Source organism: Stomoxys calcitrans, chromosome 2 (genome assembly GCF_963082655.1).
Source record: "Stomoxys calcitrans chromosome 2, idStoCalc2.1, whole genome shotgun sequence".
NCBI classification, from domain to species: domain Eukaryota; kingdom Metazoa; phylum Arthropoda; class Insecta; order Diptera; family Muscidae; genus Stomoxys; species Stomoxys calcitrans.
Window position 1 is genome coordinate 36,783,580 of NC_081553.1, and position 19,058 is coordinate 36,802,637.

A 19,058-nucleotide genomic window follows, 5' to 3' on the forward strand; every position below is an offset into this window, starting at 1 on the left:
TGAAGGGTATAAAAAGATATTATACCAAAACATAAAAAAAGTAAAAGTTTAAGCCACATTTTAGTGTTCAAGACGTACTTTTGGTGCAATATTCTCTAATAATACTTCCTTTTTAGATGTAAAATGTATACTCTGCGAGGTCTGCAGTATAAAATATGCGTACAACCATGTAGCCATTAAGCATTAACTTACAAACACGGGTTCAAATCGACCAGAAAGTAAAAAGTTTTTTTTTATTTTTTTCTTTAAAAAACTTTATTAAAATGTTCGGAAAATATGTATTTCGTAATCAAAAAATTTGTTAAATGTACCATCCTCAAAATTTCTCCTAAACTTATATAAGTTTTTAAATACACTTTTTTGGCCGTTTTCTACTTCCATTGCAACAGTGTTGCCAACTTGTTGGCACCCACCAATGCGTTACCGTTATTGTAATACAATATTCACAATGACATTGCAATTTGGTTGCCATCTCATATTGAATAGCATAGTGTTGCCATACCTTGACACACACACACACATCAACTCCAAAGGAATTTTGCATTCGCTTATCCTGGTTATTCACAATTTATACATTGTCATAACCAGTAATACATTTGGATAAACGTCAAACGTAAGAGGTCAGCAAACTCCTTGAAAAATCTATAAGTGTAATTTTTTTTCATAGCAAAAATATTTGAGTAAAAAAAAACGCAAACAACTTTTAAATTACCTATTGTTTTAGTAAAACATTTTCAATTGAAATAAGTTTTATAAAAATTTTACTAAATCACCACAGCAAAAACAACAAAAGCTGCAGAAATGTCGCCCAACCCCCATTCACCATTGCCACAGGCAACTATGTCATCTGGTGACTTTGGAAATCCCTTGCGTAAATTCAAGCTAGTATTCCTGGGGGAGCAAAGTGTTGGTAAGACCTCACTGATCACTCGTTTCATGTACGACAGCTTTGACAACACCTATCAGGCCACCATTGGCATTGATTTCCTCTCGAAGACCATGTATTTGGAGGATCGTACAGTGCGTTTACAGCTATGGGATACAGCAGGTCAGGAACGTTTCCGCTCACTTATTCCCTCATACATACGCGACTCGACAGTGGCCGTAGTGGTCTATGACATTACCAATACCAACTCATTTTATCAGACCTCCAAGTGGATCGACGATGTGCGCACCGAAAGGGGCAGTGATGTCATTATCATGTTGGTGGGAAACAAAACCGATTTGGCCGACAAACGTTTGGTCTCCACCGAAGAAGGTGAGCGCAAGGCCAAGGAGTTGAATGTCATGTTCATTGAGACCAGTGCCAAATCTGGCTACAATGTGAAATTGTTATTCCGGCGTGTGGCTGCCGCCTTGCCGGGCATGGATTCGGCAGCCGACAATAAACCATCGGAGGCCATGCAGGATATACAATTGGGACAACAGAACGAGCAAAAGGATCCCGAAGGGGGCTGTGCCTGTTAAACTAGCGCTTACTACAAGTTATTCAATTAAGTCAAGTAAAAATAAACTTATTATTGTTTCTGTTCTTTTTTGGGAATATTTGCTGTGATGAAGAATCTAGATCGACTCGATGCACTACGAATTCGAGAAAGCCGCCGTACTGTGACTGCAAGCACGCAAGCAAGAAGCCATTGACTATATACGAGCAGCAACGGAATTAGAAGAAAAAGGAATGGAATAAGCACTCCACACACACACACACCTACCAACAATAACACACATACTCGTACACTAGAAGACAAAGTATTCCAAAGCTTCGGAGGCAGTTGGACAAGATTTTTGTATGGCCTAGGCATTAAGGATAGACGTGTTTTTTTAGTTTTTTAATTTTTCACAATATGCTTAACTATAAAAACTAAATGAAACAGGAATTAACAACAACATAAAAAAGTTGCGATTTAAAAAACAATTAACTTGAAATTGAAATTAAAATAAAAATTACTTATTATCTATAGTAGATGTTTGAGCACAAAATTCTATGATAAAGAGATGTCTTCTACCCAAACCAAGAGCCACATTAAGGGCGCTGTAGCCTTTTTGTAATAGTTTGTTTCTGCTTTTCTAGTGCAATAAAACCAAAAAGGTTAGCACACCTCCCCCCCACACACACACATACACATAAACCCGAACACACCCTTAGTAGCATGTATTTTGTTTTTCGGGGGAAAAAACCCAACCAACCCAAAAAGAAAAAATGCAACCAAACAAATAAATAATTTATGTCAAATCAAAAGCAAAAAATACAAAAAGTAACATATTTGCAAAATTTAATTCAATTTCAATAATGAAAATACACATTTAATGGAAGATTCCAAATAAAATTTACATGGTCTTTTAATTTTTCTGTTTTGTACTACATATATGCTGGCTATATTACGCATCAGCACATTGGATGGCTGTAGAAAAAATCATCTTCCTTTCTGGGTAGGTAAGGTGCTGGCATGTTTGTCATGTATGTTATTGTTGGGAATTCTGTGTCAACAACAACACAAATAAATGATAAGAGAGGTCGGATTATGCACCCCACCCTCTCGCCCTGTAATTCCCTATGATGATGATGATAATGGATACAGTATATTTTGAGAATTGATTAATATTTTGGGGTATTGACATGGTACTTTGTAATGCTTAACCTCTCTCTCGCTGATGACTTTTATTTTTTAAGGGAAAACAGCTGACAGCATTGGTTTGGCAATGCTAAAATATGTGGGTAACACTGGCAAAGTAAATAGATAATCAAGTGCGTTATAACGGTGATAATGTTACTGCTGAAAACAGTTCAATACTGTGAACAATTAAGTCAAAAAATAACTTAATATATGATTCATCGATTTCCCATTGCGAATTTCCAATCATCTTTCTCCGATTAGGTTTAGGCACAACGTCTCTGGCCGATTATTATCTTATTAAAAAGATATAAATCTAACTGGATTCAGTCCTGTTGGTTTCTCTAATGCCTAAAAAATACCATATACGTTAATCCTACACTCAAACAAGTAAGAGCGTGCTAAGTTTGGCCGGGCCGAATCTTATATACCCTCCACCATGGATCGCATTTGTCGAGTTCTTTGCGCGGAATAATGAATAAGAATTGTTATGCTATTGCAGCTATATTAAGTTATAGTCCGATTCGGACCATAAATGAATTGAATGCTGAACATTGTAGAAGTCATTGTGTAATATTTCAGCCCATTCGGATAAGAACTGCGCCTTGTAGGGTCTCAAGAAGCAAAATCGGGAGATCGGTTTATATGGGAGCTGTATCAAGCTATAGATCGATTCAGATAATATTGGAAACGTGTGTTAAAGATCATGGGAGAAGCCGTTGTACAAAAATTCTGCGAAATCGGGTGAGAATTGCGCCCTCTAAAGGCTCATGAAATCAAGATCCGAGATCGGTTTATATGTCAGCTATATCAGGTTATGTACCGATTTGCGCCATACTTAGCACAGTTGTTGGAGGTGATACCAAAACACCACGTGCACAATTTCAGCCAAATCGGGTAAGAATTGCATCCTCTAAAAGCTGAAGAAGTCAAAACCCAAGATCGATTTATATGGCAGCTATATCAAAGTATGGACCGATTTGGCCCATTTACAATCCCAACCGACCTACACTAATAATAATACTCGCTAATACTCCTTAGAAAGTTAGTGTGCTTTCGACAGACAGACGGACGGGCGTACAGACGGACGGACATGGCTAGATCGACTTAAAATGTCATGACGATCAAGAATATATATACTTTATGAGATCTTAGACGCATATATTGACTTTCCAAACCCAAGTTTATGAACTGTTTGCCACCTTGTAATAAACAAAATTTAATCAAATTAGATTAAAATTTTTTGCCATATTTTTAGAGTCTACATAGATGCTGAAGATTCCCTATTTTCCGGGAGGGGAGTACCTTACAATTGTCCCCAACCTGTTTTTGACCACTCTCTTAGTTCTAGATGTCTGAAAAATGTGAAAAGTGATCCCGCTATTGAAGCCTGAAAAGGACTCGTGCAGAAGGGAATCATACAGAGAGATTTTCCTTCTCTGAAAAGTAGTCAAGACATTTGAGAAGATACTCCTCCCGAGCATCGATAAGAATTTTCATTTGCTAAGCAATAACATGAATTTTGTAAATTGCATAGCACGCCGATAACTTTGCACACTATCACTGCACATTCAAGCCGTGGTCTCAACCAGTCTTTCAGCCAGTCCAAGTCGTTTCATAGGACGACCGTCGTGGCTTTAGACTTTTCTAAGGTTTTCGATACGGCCAGCAATGTCACACTTTTTCAGGTGAGGGTGTAGAGGCATCTGATCTAGACGTCATCTAGATCGAGTTAAATACGTAAGATCATGGCTTCAGATCTTTGCGTTCATAACGTAATTTTTGGACACAATCGCCACCCACAGCACCTGAAATAGTGCTGCCAAAATATCGATGGCACTATCGAACCTATCGATATTTTAGTTTTTGGCTGAATATCGACTGATATCATTACTATCGGCAAAGTTACACTATTTGTAAAATTTAACAAAATGCGATCCGATCGTTAATGTATCCCAATCATACATTTTTCTATCGTCCTCCTTTTTGAGTATTTCAAGTATCATTTGAATCGGCCCATAACCTGTTATAGCTTCCTAATTAAATCTCCCGATTTTACTTCTTGAGATTCCGAGAGATTCTTTCCTATTCTTACTGAGGAACACGTATCAGCAAGTGTCATCCTGCAGAGTCTTATTAATTTTGCAGGGATACCAAACTCAGACATGGCTTGAAATACCTTTGAAACTAAGGGAGTATCGAAAGCGGCTTTGTAGTCAACAAAGAGATGGTAGGTGTTTATATGTCCTTCTCGGGTCTTTTACAGGTCTATGGTGGATTTACCAGGTCTAAAGCCACATTGATAGGGCCCAATTATCTCATCGAATTTAGGTTTAAATCTTTCACACAGTACGCTGGAGAGTATCTTGTATGCGATGGGGAGGAGAGTTATTCCTCTGTGGTTGGCACATTCCGTCTTGTCTCTTTTCATGTGTACGGGGCATAGTATGCTGGGGTTCCAATGATTCCAATCATCGGGTATGCGTTCTTCTAGCCAGATTGCGCACACAAGCTGATGCATACGCCTTATCAGCGTGTCGCCTCTGGTCTTAAATAGTTCAGGAGGTAACTCGACGGCTCCTGCTGCCTTGTTGTTCTTCAGTCGGGTTACTGCTATTTGGACCTCATTCGGACTAGGAGGTAAACATTCTATACTATAATCAGGGATTGGTTTCCTTGGATCTTGGATGTCTCAAAGAATTGAAATCTCAATCTCTCACACAATACATTCCTTAATATTCTCTCGCACAATACATTCCTTATTCCTTTGTGGCTCGCACATACCTTTATGTCTCCCTTCTTGTGCACTGACTAATAACCTACCTGCACTAGCGATTTGCCTCCAATCTTATTAGGAATTAAAGGAAATCTACCTGTTCCTGTAACTTTCTGTTCTGTTCAAATTCTCTAAAGAATTGGAGTATTAGCTATTCCGCATAGTAACAAACATGATTCAATTTTCACTATCAGTAGCATAATCAATGCCAGAATTTTCCCAATATTTTTCAATCATCAACCTGCAAGATGAGATTTCATCATTCTCCTGTCTGATGTCAATTTTTATTACAACCAATAAATTGATGCATCATTCCATATCAATCACATAAGAAAGTTCCAAATCAAAAACGGTAGGAAAGTCTACAAAAATCTATAGGCAACAATGAAAAAAAAAGTTGATGCAAATAACCTCTTTCTGAGATAAGGGTTTGCTGATTTTCTTGTAATCCGTCTATAAATATTGAAAATTTTCGGCAAAGCTATCACAGTTGCTTCAAGTGTTTCCATTCGAGTGAGTGTATAAAGAAAGTCCTTGGGTAGCAAGAAACGTAACCCGATTCGCCATGAAATGTATATTGGCTATACTGTTCCTAGCTGGATTTGCGGCTAGTGCAAGCATTATGGATAGGACAGAAGTCAATCCCAATGTGATGATGCCAGGAACTGAAAGTGGGTGGTATACAAATGAGTCTTAATTTTGATACCTAAAGTTTGTGTCTTTTTAAACAGATCTAGGCCGCCTTGCCACCATGTCCAGGGAAGAGTTGCTGCGACAAAAATTTATTCTGGATATCCTAAATCAGGTGGAGTTGCCCTTGCAAAATCCTGAATGGTTACAGGTACAGCTGGAGGATGTCATCGATCGAACTCAATACATTGGGCCACTTGACGAGGACATGATGGTTATGTTGGATTTAATGCGTACCAAACGTGTGCTGGGTGCTAATGAAATGTGCTCCCTAACCCAAGAGCAACATCTTCGTCAACTGATAGGCCTATATCGTCTGATGGTTCGTTGCCGCAGTTTTGAAATGCTTCAGCGTCTAGCTATCTATGCCCGGCAAAATATTAATCCAGTGCTATTTGTGAATGCATTGACCTTAGCCATAGCTGACCGTGAGGATACCAGAATGCTGATAACACCAGCCATCTATGAAATTCTTCCTCGGTTATATAACAAAGCTGCTTTACTTCGACAAGTGGAAAATGTACAACGTGATGTGATGATTAATGGCAATGTGGTAACAATGCGCTCCAACATTATGGATATAATTGATATGGGACAAAAATCGCGGCTAATGAAATCACGTCTCTCCCAAATGCCTACCACAGCGAATGGAATGATAGACAAATCTCAATTGTGGATGCCATGGCGAAATATGCGTATGCAGTTGGCTCTTCAAAAGACTCTGGGTGGTCGGGTTATTATGCCACCAACTACAACAGATACCACCAGCACCCCCACGCATCGCATAATGGTGCGCATGGCTGATGATGATAAGCCCATGGGTTTACTGGCCGATGATATGGGCTTGAGAGCATGGCTTAACATTTTACTAGATGAACTTATTTTGGAACAAGGCAATCGCCAAAATGCTCTAAGCCATGTTGACATGGATCAAAGATTGTCGAGGCCTGTTAACCAAATAAGGAGCAAAAATATTCCAGCTGAAAACGAAATGCCAAGTAATTCTTTGAACAACAATCTTAATCGTTGGAGCGATAATATGGCTAGGGAAACATCAACCGACAATAGACGAAATCTTCCAATGCCAAGGCGAGAAGAAATGCCCCACTCTATGGATCGTAATGCTGATATGGAAAATCGAAAATCCAATATAGATATGCAAAAAGAATGGAATCGCGATGTTTCTATGATTGGACAACAACAACAGGATGATATGATGAAGAGGGTAAGTAAGAAGTATACATAATCCCAAAAGAATCAATCAATCATAGGATGAGGCTAGAGTCCTTTCATTTGTAACACCTGGAAACTGTTTTGTAAGACCCACTCATGTCCGTCTGTATCACGAAATCACCATTTTTGCAGTTGAAGTTTCAGAAGCAAACTGCGTGCTATGGCCTGATATCGCCACCGCATAGGTTGGGCCTGTAGACTCTTTTTTTATAGCGTACTTAGTGGCTTGAAATTTTACTAAGCCACTTGGAGTTCATGGTGATCAATTTTCTTATATTTAAAATTTAATAACTTTCTAATTTTCAGAGCAATCCACAAATCCTCGATTCAATGGAATATCGAACAACTCGAGTGTACGCTGAAAAAAATATTCCCAACATGAAGGAAGAAAATGATAGTAATGGTGATATGATGAAAGCCCGTATGGGTTCCAGAAAGCTCATACATGAAGATTTATCTACGTTGGAAAGAAGTCGCGAATCAACCACTGAAGGTGATAGGGAGAATGCCCGTATGATGCCCAGAAAGCACTTAGACGAAGATTTGCCCATGGTCGAAAGGAGACGAGGATCAACCGATGAAGATGATTGGACAAATGCTCGCACGACCCCCAATATGATGCTTAGAAAGCACTTAGATGAGGAATTGCCTACGACTTCAATTGATAATGACGGACTGCTTCATGATAGTGGCAGAAGACTTAATCTCCTACACAGAGAGTTAATGGGAAAAATGAACCGCAATCCAATAGAAATGCAACAAAATCAAAACAGTCATATTAGATCCAATATTGGACTTCCTTGGGAGCGTAAGGAAACTACAAACTTACGCATGGAAGAAAATGATGATGAGGATATTCCCCGAGTTGGAGCTAGTAGATTGCATTTAATTCATGCCGATTTACATGGTAAGGAAAGTTGGAATCCACTCCAAGCACGCCCAAGTTTAGAGCGCCAAGCTAATACCAACATGCGAAGTTCCTGGGGAATGCAAGAGGGCACCAACGAGCGCTTGGATGACGTCCTGCCCCGATTGCCTCAGAGTGGGGGAAGAAACCCACATTTAATCCATAACGATATGCTGGGCAAGAAGAATATAGATCGTCTCGACCTAAACAGTAATGCAATGATGCGAGACAATGAAGATGGCACACCCAATTGGTGGACATCTCAAGATATGCCTCGACGTCTTCCTCGAAGCATCGATCGAATGCTAAATGGCAATGACCGTATGCGCATGGGACAAATTATCTTGAATTCCATGCAGGAATTGGTAGCTCGTCTCAATGTGGAACAAATGTCCTTAGAAAAGGACACGCTCAAAGACAACAAGAAAATTATGACCGAGAGCAAAATGTCTCTTGACACAATGCTCAATGATATGCACATGGATGAACATTCAAGACTTGTGGTTATGGAAAAAATGAATGAAATTGCTGCACGCTTGGAAAGCTCAATGCAACAGGCTATACAACATTTATCCAATAGGCAATCGTATAATGATCTCATGAATGTAGAAATGGACAAAACTCACGCTCTGCATATGGACCAAATAGCAATGGGAGAAATTTTACATGAGATTATGGCTCTTAGCGAATACGTTCAAGATGGACAGATTTCAAACATCATGGAAAACTCTGTGACTCAGCTTCTATTGCGTCATATTGTTAATTGTGTCGAACAACAAATGCAAAAACTACAAAGAGAACGTTCTGTGAAGGATATAATGGTCGCTGGAGTCCATATCAACAATGTCAAGGTTGATAAGCTACAGACATTTATAGAAGTTGCCGATGTAGATTTGAGCAATATGCTCGGCAGGGGAGAAACTCAAACCAAGCAAACAATAATTGGTCGCATGCCTCGTCTTAATCATAAAACATTCTCCATCAACATGGATATGAACTCTGATCGCAATCAACGTGTAGTTGTACGGCTTCTCTTGGCACCTAAAAACGATGCCATGGGCAATGCGCTTTCATTGGATCAGTTGAGGCAACACGTTATGCTCTTGGATATAGTCAATATTGAGTTGAAAGCAGGTCGCAATGTCATCAAACGTAAATCGCGTGATATAACATGGACCAGCCGAGATGTTACACCATATTCCGAAATGTATCAGCGTGTAATGAAAGCCTTACAAGGAGAAATGGATTGGATGGCTGATGTCATTGTTGGTCAAACAAATATGATGCCCCATCGTCTGCTGCTGCCTCGTGGCCATGTCGACGGTCTTCCAATGCAACTAATGGTGGTTGTCACTCCAGCTTCCGAAATGAGACAAGATTTGACTACCACCCGCTTGGGTATGGATTCCTGGTTAATAGATGATCTTCCCACACACTATCCAATGGATCGTCAAATCATAAATATGCAAGAAATGCTTATGCTCCCGAATGTGTGCCTCACCGATGTGATGATTTATCATGAGAATTAAACTAAATTGATCAGACCCAATAAGAAGCTTCCAAACGACGATAATGAACATGGATTTCACTGAATATATGAAACAATTCGATCTACTTAAATATGTACACTTTAGTAATTAAGATTATTTCTATTAACGAATAGTTTTTTTCAATTATACATAAATTGCAAGAATTTGAAAAATTCAAAAATACTAGTTAGTTTCTTTTTAGATAAAAGAGATGGTGCTTAAATTTTATTTCCAAGTTATCATGCGATAACTGGGTACAACACAACCTCCTTGTTAGCGACTGCTGCCTTATGAATATCGATAAATAAAACTGCACTACCATTGCCTTAATATTTATGACGATAACAATCAAGAAACAACATTGCCGACAAATAAACATAACTGCACAATTATGTCGGTAATATCGTTAAAACCCAATGAGCCTTAAAAGGCAAACAAGGCGATACTTCGTGATCTAACATTTCTTTATAATTGTATTGCGAAAATTACGGTATAAGCATCATGATCATCTATTATATATGAAAATCAAAATATATTTGATTTTTCTGATGATTCGTATCAACCGATAAATCTTTTAAACAGAATTTCGCTTACATTATTTGAAAATATGTAAACTGGCAATAACTGTGTCGTTCAATCGCAAATTTCTTTGTAGCAGCCAGTCGCCGTCCAAGAGATGGTCATTTGGATGGCTGCTGCGAATCACTTTCTAATATTTACGTATAATTTATTATTTTTTACTTTCTCATCAAAATTTTCCCCATGAGAAAATAAGGAGACAATCTGTCACAGAGCAGCATTCTACTACACGAACTACGTGTTGCTCAACTGGAGAGTTAACACTGTCTCTGCATAATGTAATCAACTACACAGAAAAAAATAAAAATCGGTTTTAATCATGAAATTAATAGATCCAACTAATTTTTTTAATTTAAATTGCGTCAATCACGTAAACGATGATATCAACCAAAGCGTTTGAAAATGGTGATTAAAAATTTTTTCAATTAAAAATTAAAACACAATTAATTTTTTATTTGATCCAATTTGAAAAAATTATTGAAATTTTTAATTAATTTTTTGATTGATCCAATTAAAAATTGATTTAAATTTGCGAAATATCCAATCAATATTTTAATTGGATCAATTAAATATTTATGTTCTGCAAATGTTCTATTAAAATTTTTATGAAAGACGCGCTGTATAGGGCGCACCCTCGATTTACATGGTTCACATATGTAAAACTACACTATCAGTAATTAACATAAATTTATTGCAGTAAATTTTTTTTGCAAATTTTTGCCCGTGAACATTCCACTAAGGAACAGGGGCAAACTTCTCACATATCAATGAGTGCAGTCCGATTCAAGTTTAAGCTCAATGATGAGGGGCCTCCTTTTTATAGCCGAGTCCGAACGGCGAGCCGCAGTGCGACACCTCTGTGGAGAGAAGTTTTACATGGCATAGTACCTCACAAATGTCGCCAGCATTAGGAGGGGAAAACCACCGGTGAAAATTTTTTTCTGATGGTCTCACAAGGATTCGAACCCATAGGCGGACATGCTAACCTCTGCGCTACGGTGGCCTCCATATTTTATTACAGTAAGTTTATCAATTACATGCATTAGGAAAATAAACCCAACAGAAAAATATTTATCGAGAATATATTATAATTAGATCTATGCTAAAGAAGCCGTTTGTGAAGGGTTTTATCATCTATATATAGAAAGAATTTGTTAAAATTTTGAGCGACTAGACTTTTTCCAAAACGGACAGTCATGGTGCTGTTGGGTCTAAAAAAGATGCCAATTCAATTAAAAAATGATTGAAAGAACTTACTACCTAAACCGCAATTTTTTTTTCTTTTTGTCACTCGATTCGTTAGCCATTTCAATTATTAAATACTCTGTTTTCAATGAATTGGCGAGCGAATCGAGCGACAAAAAGAAAAAAAGTTAGTGGTCTAGGCCGATATTGTTTAATTGAAACATATACAATTTTCAATCAGATTTTATATATAAAATTTTTAAGATTCAATTTAAATAATGATTGAATCAATTAACTTTTTAATTGAACATTACAATCACGATCGTAATTGAAAAAAGTTCAGATTTAATTAATAAAATTGATAGAACAAATTAATTTTTTATTTGAAAATTGTCTAAATATCAACCACGATCGTAGTGTAAAAATCGGATTCAATTTTAATATGATTGTTTCAATTAATTTTGTATTATTTTTTCGTATTATTTTTTTCTGTGTAGGTTTATTAGACAGCACGCATTCTTTGTCGGTTCCTACTTCAGATTTTGGCACAAAAAGCGGAAAACATGTAGAATTATAATTTTACCCGCTACTACAAATTTAAGCTCAATGGTACGGCGCTTACTTTTTATAGGAACAGGGCAAACTTATCACATATCAACGAGTACAGTCCGATTTAATTTTTAAGCTCAATGATAAGTGCTCTCCTTTTTATAGCCGAGTCCGAACGGCGTGCCGCAGTGCGACACCTCTTTAGAGAGAAGTTTTTACATGGCATAGTACCTCACAAATGTTGCCAGCATTAGGAGGGTAAAACCACCGCTGAATTTTTTTCCGATGGTCTCGCCAGGATTCGAACCCAGCGTCAAAGGCGGTCATGCTAACCTCTGCACTACGGTGGTCTCCATCCAACATCTTTACGGACAGTAAGCTAGCCATCAGGGTAATAACAACACAGACGGTAAGATCACGAAAAGGAGAAGAACCCGCGTCGTTTGGGTTCGGGGTCATAGTGGAGAAAGGGGGAATTAAAGAGCAGACGATTTGGCAGTGATGGTCGAAGCTTTTCGAACGAACGTGCATGTAACACTGTGGAACAGCGAAGCCTCAGGTAGGACGGCGTAAATCCTATGTGAAGACGAAGCTATTACTGAATTTGTAACGCATGTGGGGAAGATGGAGACCTTGGAGCATTTCCTTTGTCATTGCCCGGCTTTGGCGGCTAACAGACACGGCACAGTGGGCTAAACTGCAAAAAACTGCCACAACTTTTTATCTGTTGATCTTAGCGGTACAAAATGTTCTAGACATTTGTAGAGACATAGGCTTCAGGAAAGTGCTGCTGTAGGCCCATATCTTTAATACAGGGTGACAAAGTTGACCGCTTTTGACTTCTCCAACCTTCTGGGGGCCATAACTTTGGTCTACTGAACAGATTTGCATTATTTAGGACTCTAGAGAAAGAACTTGACGAGATCTAAATAAATATGTCAACGTCTCATGCCATCGTGTACCGGTAACGAGACATGATTTGTTTAATTTTAAAATATCAAAATTTTGACTTAGGTTTTTTCACTGTTTTTTAATAACATCGTTCATTTTTGAGCTTTAAATTTCAGTGTCAGTACATGTATGCACAACATAAAGAAATAATATTGTCATATATATTTTACCGTTTAAAAATGACATCGTTTTCAATATGAACAAAAGGAGAAGCTCATTGTAATTTGTTTAAATTGGCCACTGTGTTCAAGGAGCATTATCTGAATAAAAAGAAAAAAATTTCTTTTGTCAAAAATTTGCAAAATTTTTTTAAAAAAAAGATACTCCCATTTCCTTCAAAAATTTCGCAAACTTTGGCCATGAAAGTATTATCATTTCTTTTAAATTTCACAAAGTATTTCAAAAAAAAAAATCCTTTGTCAAAAATTTTACAAAATTTTTCAAAAAAAAAATACTCCCATTTCCTTCAAATTTTCGCAAACTTTGGCCATGAAAGTATTATCATTTCTTTCCATTTTTACAAAGTAGAGGTATTTACAAGTTTTGATATTAAAACACCCCGTTATCTTAAGACCAATATTTGCCGTTCGGCCCACTGTGCACCGATACTTAGGTGGGCAGGGACGTAGCTCGAGGGTGGGGGTCCTCGGGCCCCAAAATGATTTTGTCTAAAGGAAAAATTTAATTTATTCTAAACAAAAATTTCATTAACATTTTTTGTAACGACAAAATTTCATATTTATAATATTCTGCAAAGACATTTTGCTGAAGCCAGAGCCGCCTTAAAATTATTTTTCTTAAGGACAAAATTGTAATAAAAATCTTAGTAAAAACAAAACTTTAATGACAGTTTTTCTAAAAAAAAAAAAATAATGATATTATTCTAGAGACAAAATTTCAGCGTAATATTCTCTAATGATAAAACTTCAGCACGGGCCGGATCCCCCTCGAAATTACAATTTAAGATAACATTTCTTTTATAAAAAAAATTTATTTAACTTTTTCTAAAGACTACATTTTAATGATTTTTTTGGAGGACTAACTTTCAGCGTAAATCTCTTTAAAGACAACCTAACCTCGAGATTATTTTTTAAAACCAACATTTAAATGTTGCATAAACATTTTTAATGTCTTTTTTTTATGCTTATGTTGTTTGGAACAGACATTTTTCTAAAATATTCTTATTGAAAAATTTCAAAAAAAAAAATTTAAAGACAAAATTTTAACCCATTCCGTTGCCCGATTTTGATGAAATGTTATTTCTGTATATAAAAGAGACGCGAGATTGATTGATTAAAGCTAGAGTCATTAAATTTGGCGTGAATATGGGTCGGGGTCGTGGGAGCGCGGTGTTTTGTGATATTCGTACGTTTAGGTACGAAATGGTGACTTTTTACCCAGCGCGAACGGATGATACTAGACTTATGATTTTGGGCTCAGATTAAAGAGCGTCTCGAAAAAATAAGAATTGGGGACAAAAATTTCCCAAAATCGTACCGGAAGTGGGAAAAATGGTACGTTTAGTACCGCAATTGGTACTTTTTGGTATCTTGTTTGTTCATTGAGCTAGGGCTTTGAATTTTGGAATTAAGGTACAATATGGCAACCTATGCCATATTGGGATGCCAAAAGAGTTTTTTTTTTACATTTAGAAACAAAAAAGGCACAAAATAAGTGAATTTTGCATAGGGCGATCGGGTAGAGCTAGAACTTCGAAATTTGGCTTAAATGATTGTTTTTGCAAAATAACAAAGTAGATAGAAAAAATATGGAAAGTAGTAATGGAAACGGAAGACACGTGAGTTTAGTACCGTATGAAGCACTGAAATTTAACACGTAGATTCTGTTAAGAAATATATGTTGGCTGAATAAGTTATTTTTAACAAATCATACCAAAAAGTACGAAATAGCTTATTTATTTTTACAGTCAACGAAAAAGGGTAAAATTTAAAAAATTTTCTAAAAACGATGAATGTCTTGACAAATATACGATAAGTTGTACCAAATATGAAATGTTGAGATCGTACCAGGAGTGGAATAAAAAGTACTCAAGTGCTGTAATTGGTACTATTTAGTACTAAAATGACGGGAAAATTGTTTTAACTGGTTTCAGTCGGTTACTTTACACCAATCTAAATTTCATTACGATACCTCTTTCCTAACTCGAGTTAGAATTTTTAAAAGGCAGTTTAAAAGGCAGGACACACGGAGCAGCAGCTAGATCCATTGCCGTTGTCTAGCGTTCGAAGCCATCAATACAACTTCCAAAAGATATTTGCACTGTGTTGGCAATCAGTGTAAAATTCAGCTTTGACTTTATGACGAAATGTCACCGCCAATGCGCCAGTTCCTGCACCAAATAGCTACCACAATTAAAAAAAAGAAAAAAATTAAGGGATATTTAAAAAAAAAAAAAATAAAATCCTGGCTACGTCTCTGTAGGTGAGGACACAATGGAAAACAATTAAGAAATTTATAAGTATCACGGAGTTCTTAACATATGTTTTAAGTTCTTGAAAATATGTTTTTAAATCTCTTTTTTTAAGTTGTTTATTATACAAATTTTGTAAATTATTCAAAGAAAATTTTGTTGTCTGGTTAAAATCTATCAGTTTTATTAATCTAAGTTATTATTATAGAAAACACAAATTTGAATATACCATTGTATTTTGTTGGATTTATTATTAAAACAAAACTGTTGCAATTAAAACAAAATGTTCTTTTTTCTATAAATTCCAAACCTTATATATAATAATAATTGATGAGCTTTAGGGCAAAATCAATCGTGAAATTAGTATGGACATTTCTTAAATTCTTTGTTGTACAAGCCGCTTAAAATATTAACGGAAATGTGTGTTCAAGATTTGTTGACCTTACACTGGTAAAGAGTACATTGCATTCTAATTATAATCTACATACATACAAACATATAGGTAAATGATACTACTAAAAATAATCTGGGAGCAATTATTAGTAATTTAAAATTGTTTAACTTTAATGTTTAAAATAGCATTCATGTTCTGATATTTCTCAAATCTACTTAAAAATTTAAAAGGTTGTAATGATTCAATCTAAGTAGTTTAAAAATCTTTCAAAAAAAATTGTCGATTCTTAAGTTTAATTATTGAAAGAGAGGAAATGTTTTTCCTCTTTTTTATATGGAAGTTTTATTTTGGTCTTTCGTGTATTTCCAAGAATTAAAAACATTCAAGTTGTAGATATGCGAACACCAGAACATGATCGCTCTCTATATAAGGACCTCGAAGAGAGATCCATACAATGATTTCATTCGTTAAGGAAATCTAAATTTCACCTCTTTACTACATTTCACTGAGTTTGATTTATTTTTGTCTCTCTCTCCCACTTTCTGAATATAACTCTCTATTCTGCAGGTCTATTTTCTTACTTTTGAAGTTGTTGCATATTGGCCTCGAACAGAGCTGTATTGATTTTATGCTTTAAAGATATTAAAATTTCTCGGTTTGTAATATTTCGCATTTCGCTGACAACATATTCACCATAGGTGACATATTCGTCCCTTGGGTTAAGTGTTGTATTATTTGTAGTCGACGTTGATAGCATTGCCGCATTTGAAACTTGTACAGAAGGCGTCGAAGGGGCCATTGGCGTTGAGGATTCTAACGTTTGTATGGTGGAATTTAAACTATTGCGTAAATGAATTTTTGAAGATTGCGGCGATGTTGATGTATTCAAAATCGTCATGCCCGATGGGGACTGTTGATGGGTTTGTTGTGCAGAAGCGGTTAATATGGTGGCGGTATGGTGATGACCTGAAGCATCATAATAAATACGTTTGGTGGCGCCACCTGGAGAAACAGTTTGTATGTGATGTGTTGTGGGCACACCGCTATGGTGATGATGTTGTGGGATATGATGCTGTTGCTCATAGTACTCATTTTGATCATGATGCGTATCCCTTCGATGTATTTTGATTATACGAGCCGGTATAGTGTGTACTGTTGTGGTGGTCGCGGAGTTATTTCCTGAAGACACTACTCCACTGTTGGTGGTTTGATGATATGTAATTTCCTCATCGGAAGCTGTATGTATATTTATAGTGTCCATATTTTCACTATCATCCTCAATGTGATGTATATCCTCATGTTCGCTCTCGACATTGGTTATTTGCAAGTCGCCGCTTCCTGTATTGGTATAATTATCTCCCCCATGATGTTGATGTTCGATGGGTATGGATAGTTCTTTGATTGTCATTTTTGGCTTGGAATCTTCTATTTCCTCAACATCTTTAGTCGTCTCTTCAATGAGTTTTTCCAATTCCTGTGACCTACTGGACGAAGTGGAAGTGGCATTTCCCGTCGGTAATGCCTCATATGTAATTGTGGTGGGTCTTCTCTGTACCGTAACGAATTCTTCATTTTCGTTTGCCGAACCCACACTAGTGTCGTGATGGGTTGGAATGGCTTCTCTAATTATATATTTTGTGGTCACTGTGCCATCTTCGGTTATTTCTGCCTTGATGCGACCCCCCTTATTGGCTCTGCAGGCCCGAGGAGAACTCAAAAATTGTAAACGGTGGAAGCCAAACCACTTGGAATTATAGGGTTCCTTGCGCTTCATTCGACTAATCTCGCGATGGTATTGCGTTCGTAGAGTATGAAATTTTTTCTCTATTTCCATTATCGATGTATTACCACCCAGCGATTCGCTGACTTCCACTAGCAATTTGTGTTTTACATCCTTTTTGCGATAATCCTCATGGGTCATATCCCAGAGACCACGACGTTTGCGATATTCCTGGTGTTTAATGGAGCAAACATTTATGATTATTAAACAATTTTTCAAAATAACCATATTAGTAATCGACATTACCTGTATGAGAGCCAACGTTTTATCTCTAGTCCATTCCATTGTCATGTCGGATATTTGGAAGTTTACCCCTCAAAATTTATTTTTATTTATTTAAAAGTATTTTTTGTGTATGTTTCAGTTTTCAATGTTGCGATAGTTTCAATGTTGCGATATTGATGACGTTTGTTTAGATACTTTTGTTGTTTGTTTGTGGCTTGGTATCTGTGGCGGCTATTTTAACAACCACCCCACCCCACTTATTGCAGGTGCTAGAAACTTTGTAAATCGATTTAAAATCTTAATTTATTCTTTTTAAATAAAGCACTTTGCACGCCGAAAATAAAATTTGTAAAATGTCGTCGTTTCTTTACTAGTTGTAGTTGTTTGTGTATACATTTCGATGACTAAAAAACTTGATGAAATCCACTGCGATTAATAATCGAATTTTCGATATTTTTCTTAACGATGTAAAACAGGGCTGCTTAATAAATGTTTTGTTTTGGGATGCGGTATGATAATACGCCGAAGTCTTAAAATCTTTTTATTATATATTTCGATTAACCATTAGACAACATACTAGCCGCGTTTTATTTTAGTATTATACGAGTATAATGCAAATCACAATAAATTGGTTATTACTATCCGTTAGTGCTGATTTGCATAAGTAAAACACAGCAACTATTCTATACAAGGATTTTCAGTGCTAAGCATTTTTAGTAGTTTTTTAAGGCTGTTTAGGAAACCCCCTTCAGATGTTAAACTTGCCATTGTTCTATGTTAATGTCATAAATAAACTTTTCATTTAATAATGTAAGCTTCCCTTACGAGGATCATCCATCATCGGTATGGGCGCCAATTTATTATCAACGCCATAAAATTTTCCATTTAAGGTTTTTCTTCGAATGACTTTTACTCTGTGGAACATACATTTTTAGCGATCATTTAATGGTATACCTTTTCTCCTCCTGAAAATTCTCAAACATCCGAATCTTGATATATTCTTTGGGAGTATTATCCAAAAATTGAGTCCATCTACAATTCAAATAATCGTTATCCCTTAACGAGAGCATTGTATTCAAATGTTCAAATTGGTCATGAAATTTTGGCAAGACATTGTATTCGTTTTGTGTGTAGGAGATTTTATTTTTAACAACATCTGACCAATCGAGACTATTTTGATTTGGATCTTGGGGCTCACTAGATTTTTGAAGTAGGAC

The 19,058-nt window shown here is 36.5% G+C and overlaps 3 protein-coding genes across 3 annotated transcripts; 2 read left to right on the forward strand and 1 right to left on the reverse strand.

Moving 5' to 3' along the window:
• Positions 1-514: 514 nt before the first annotated feature.
• Positions 515-2,327, forward strand: LOC106089326 (ras-related protein Rab6). The gene is made up of 2 exons (XM_013255147.2): positions 515-620; positions 779-2,327. The coding sequence occupies exon 2, from the start codon at positions 802-804 to the stop codon at positions 1,465-1,467; it is 666 nt and encodes a 221-aa protein (XP_013110601.1). The 5' UTR covers positions 515-620; positions 779-801; the 3' UTR covers positions 1,468-2,327.
• A 3,653-nt stretch (positions 2,328-5,980) lies between these two features.
• Positions 5,981-9,787, forward strand: LOC106089296 (fat-body protein 1). Its single transcript, XM_013255117.2, has 3 exons — positions 5,981-6,059; positions 6,120-7,303; positions 7,618-9,787. The coding sequence occupies exons 1-3, from the start codon at positions 6,011-6,013 to the stop codon at positions 9,745-9,747; spliced, it is 3,363 nt and encodes a 1,120-aa protein (XP_013110571.2). The 5' UTR covers positions 5,981-6,010; the 3' UTR covers positions 9,748-9,787.
• Positions 9,788-15,698: 5,911 nt separating this feature from the next.
• On the reverse strand, positions 15,699-18,640 carry LOC106089317 (uncharacterized). The gene is made up of 2 exons (XM_013255136.2): positions 17,863-18,640; positions 15,699-17,787 (listed from the first exon to the last, which is right to left on the reverse strand). Exons 1-2 carry the CDS (start codon positions 17,905-17,907, stop codon positions 16,414-16,416), a joined length of 1,419 nt encoding a protein of 472 aa, XP_013110590.2. The 5' UTR covers positions 17,908-18,640; the 3' UTR covers positions 15,699-16,413.
• Between the last annotated feature and the right edge of the window lie 418 nt (positions 18,641-19,058).

Coding starts and splice junctions, on each gene's coding strand:
- LOC106089326 (XM_013255147.2), top strand. CDS start 802: ATGTCGCCCAACCCCCATTCACCATTGCCACAGGCAACTATGTCATCT.
- LOC106089296 (XM_013255117.2), top strand. CDS start 6,011: ATGGATAGGACAGAAGTCAATCCCAATGTGATGATGCCAGGAACTGAA. Junction 6,060..6,119: donor GATGATGCCAGGAACTGAAA/GTGGGTGGTATA, acceptor CTTTTTAAACAG/ATCTAGGCCGCCTTGCCACC. Junction 7,304..7,617: donor AGGATGATATGATGAAGAGG/GTAAGTAAGAAG, acceptor TCTAATTTTCAG/AGCAATCCACAAATCCTCGA.
- LOC106089317 (XM_013255136.2), bottom strand. CDS start 17,907: ATGACAATGGAATGGACTAGAGATAAAACGTTGGCTCTCATACAG. Junction 17,788..17,862: donor AAACGTTGGCTCTCATACAG/GTAATGTCGATT, acceptor ATTAAACACCAG/GAATATCGCAAACGTCGTGG.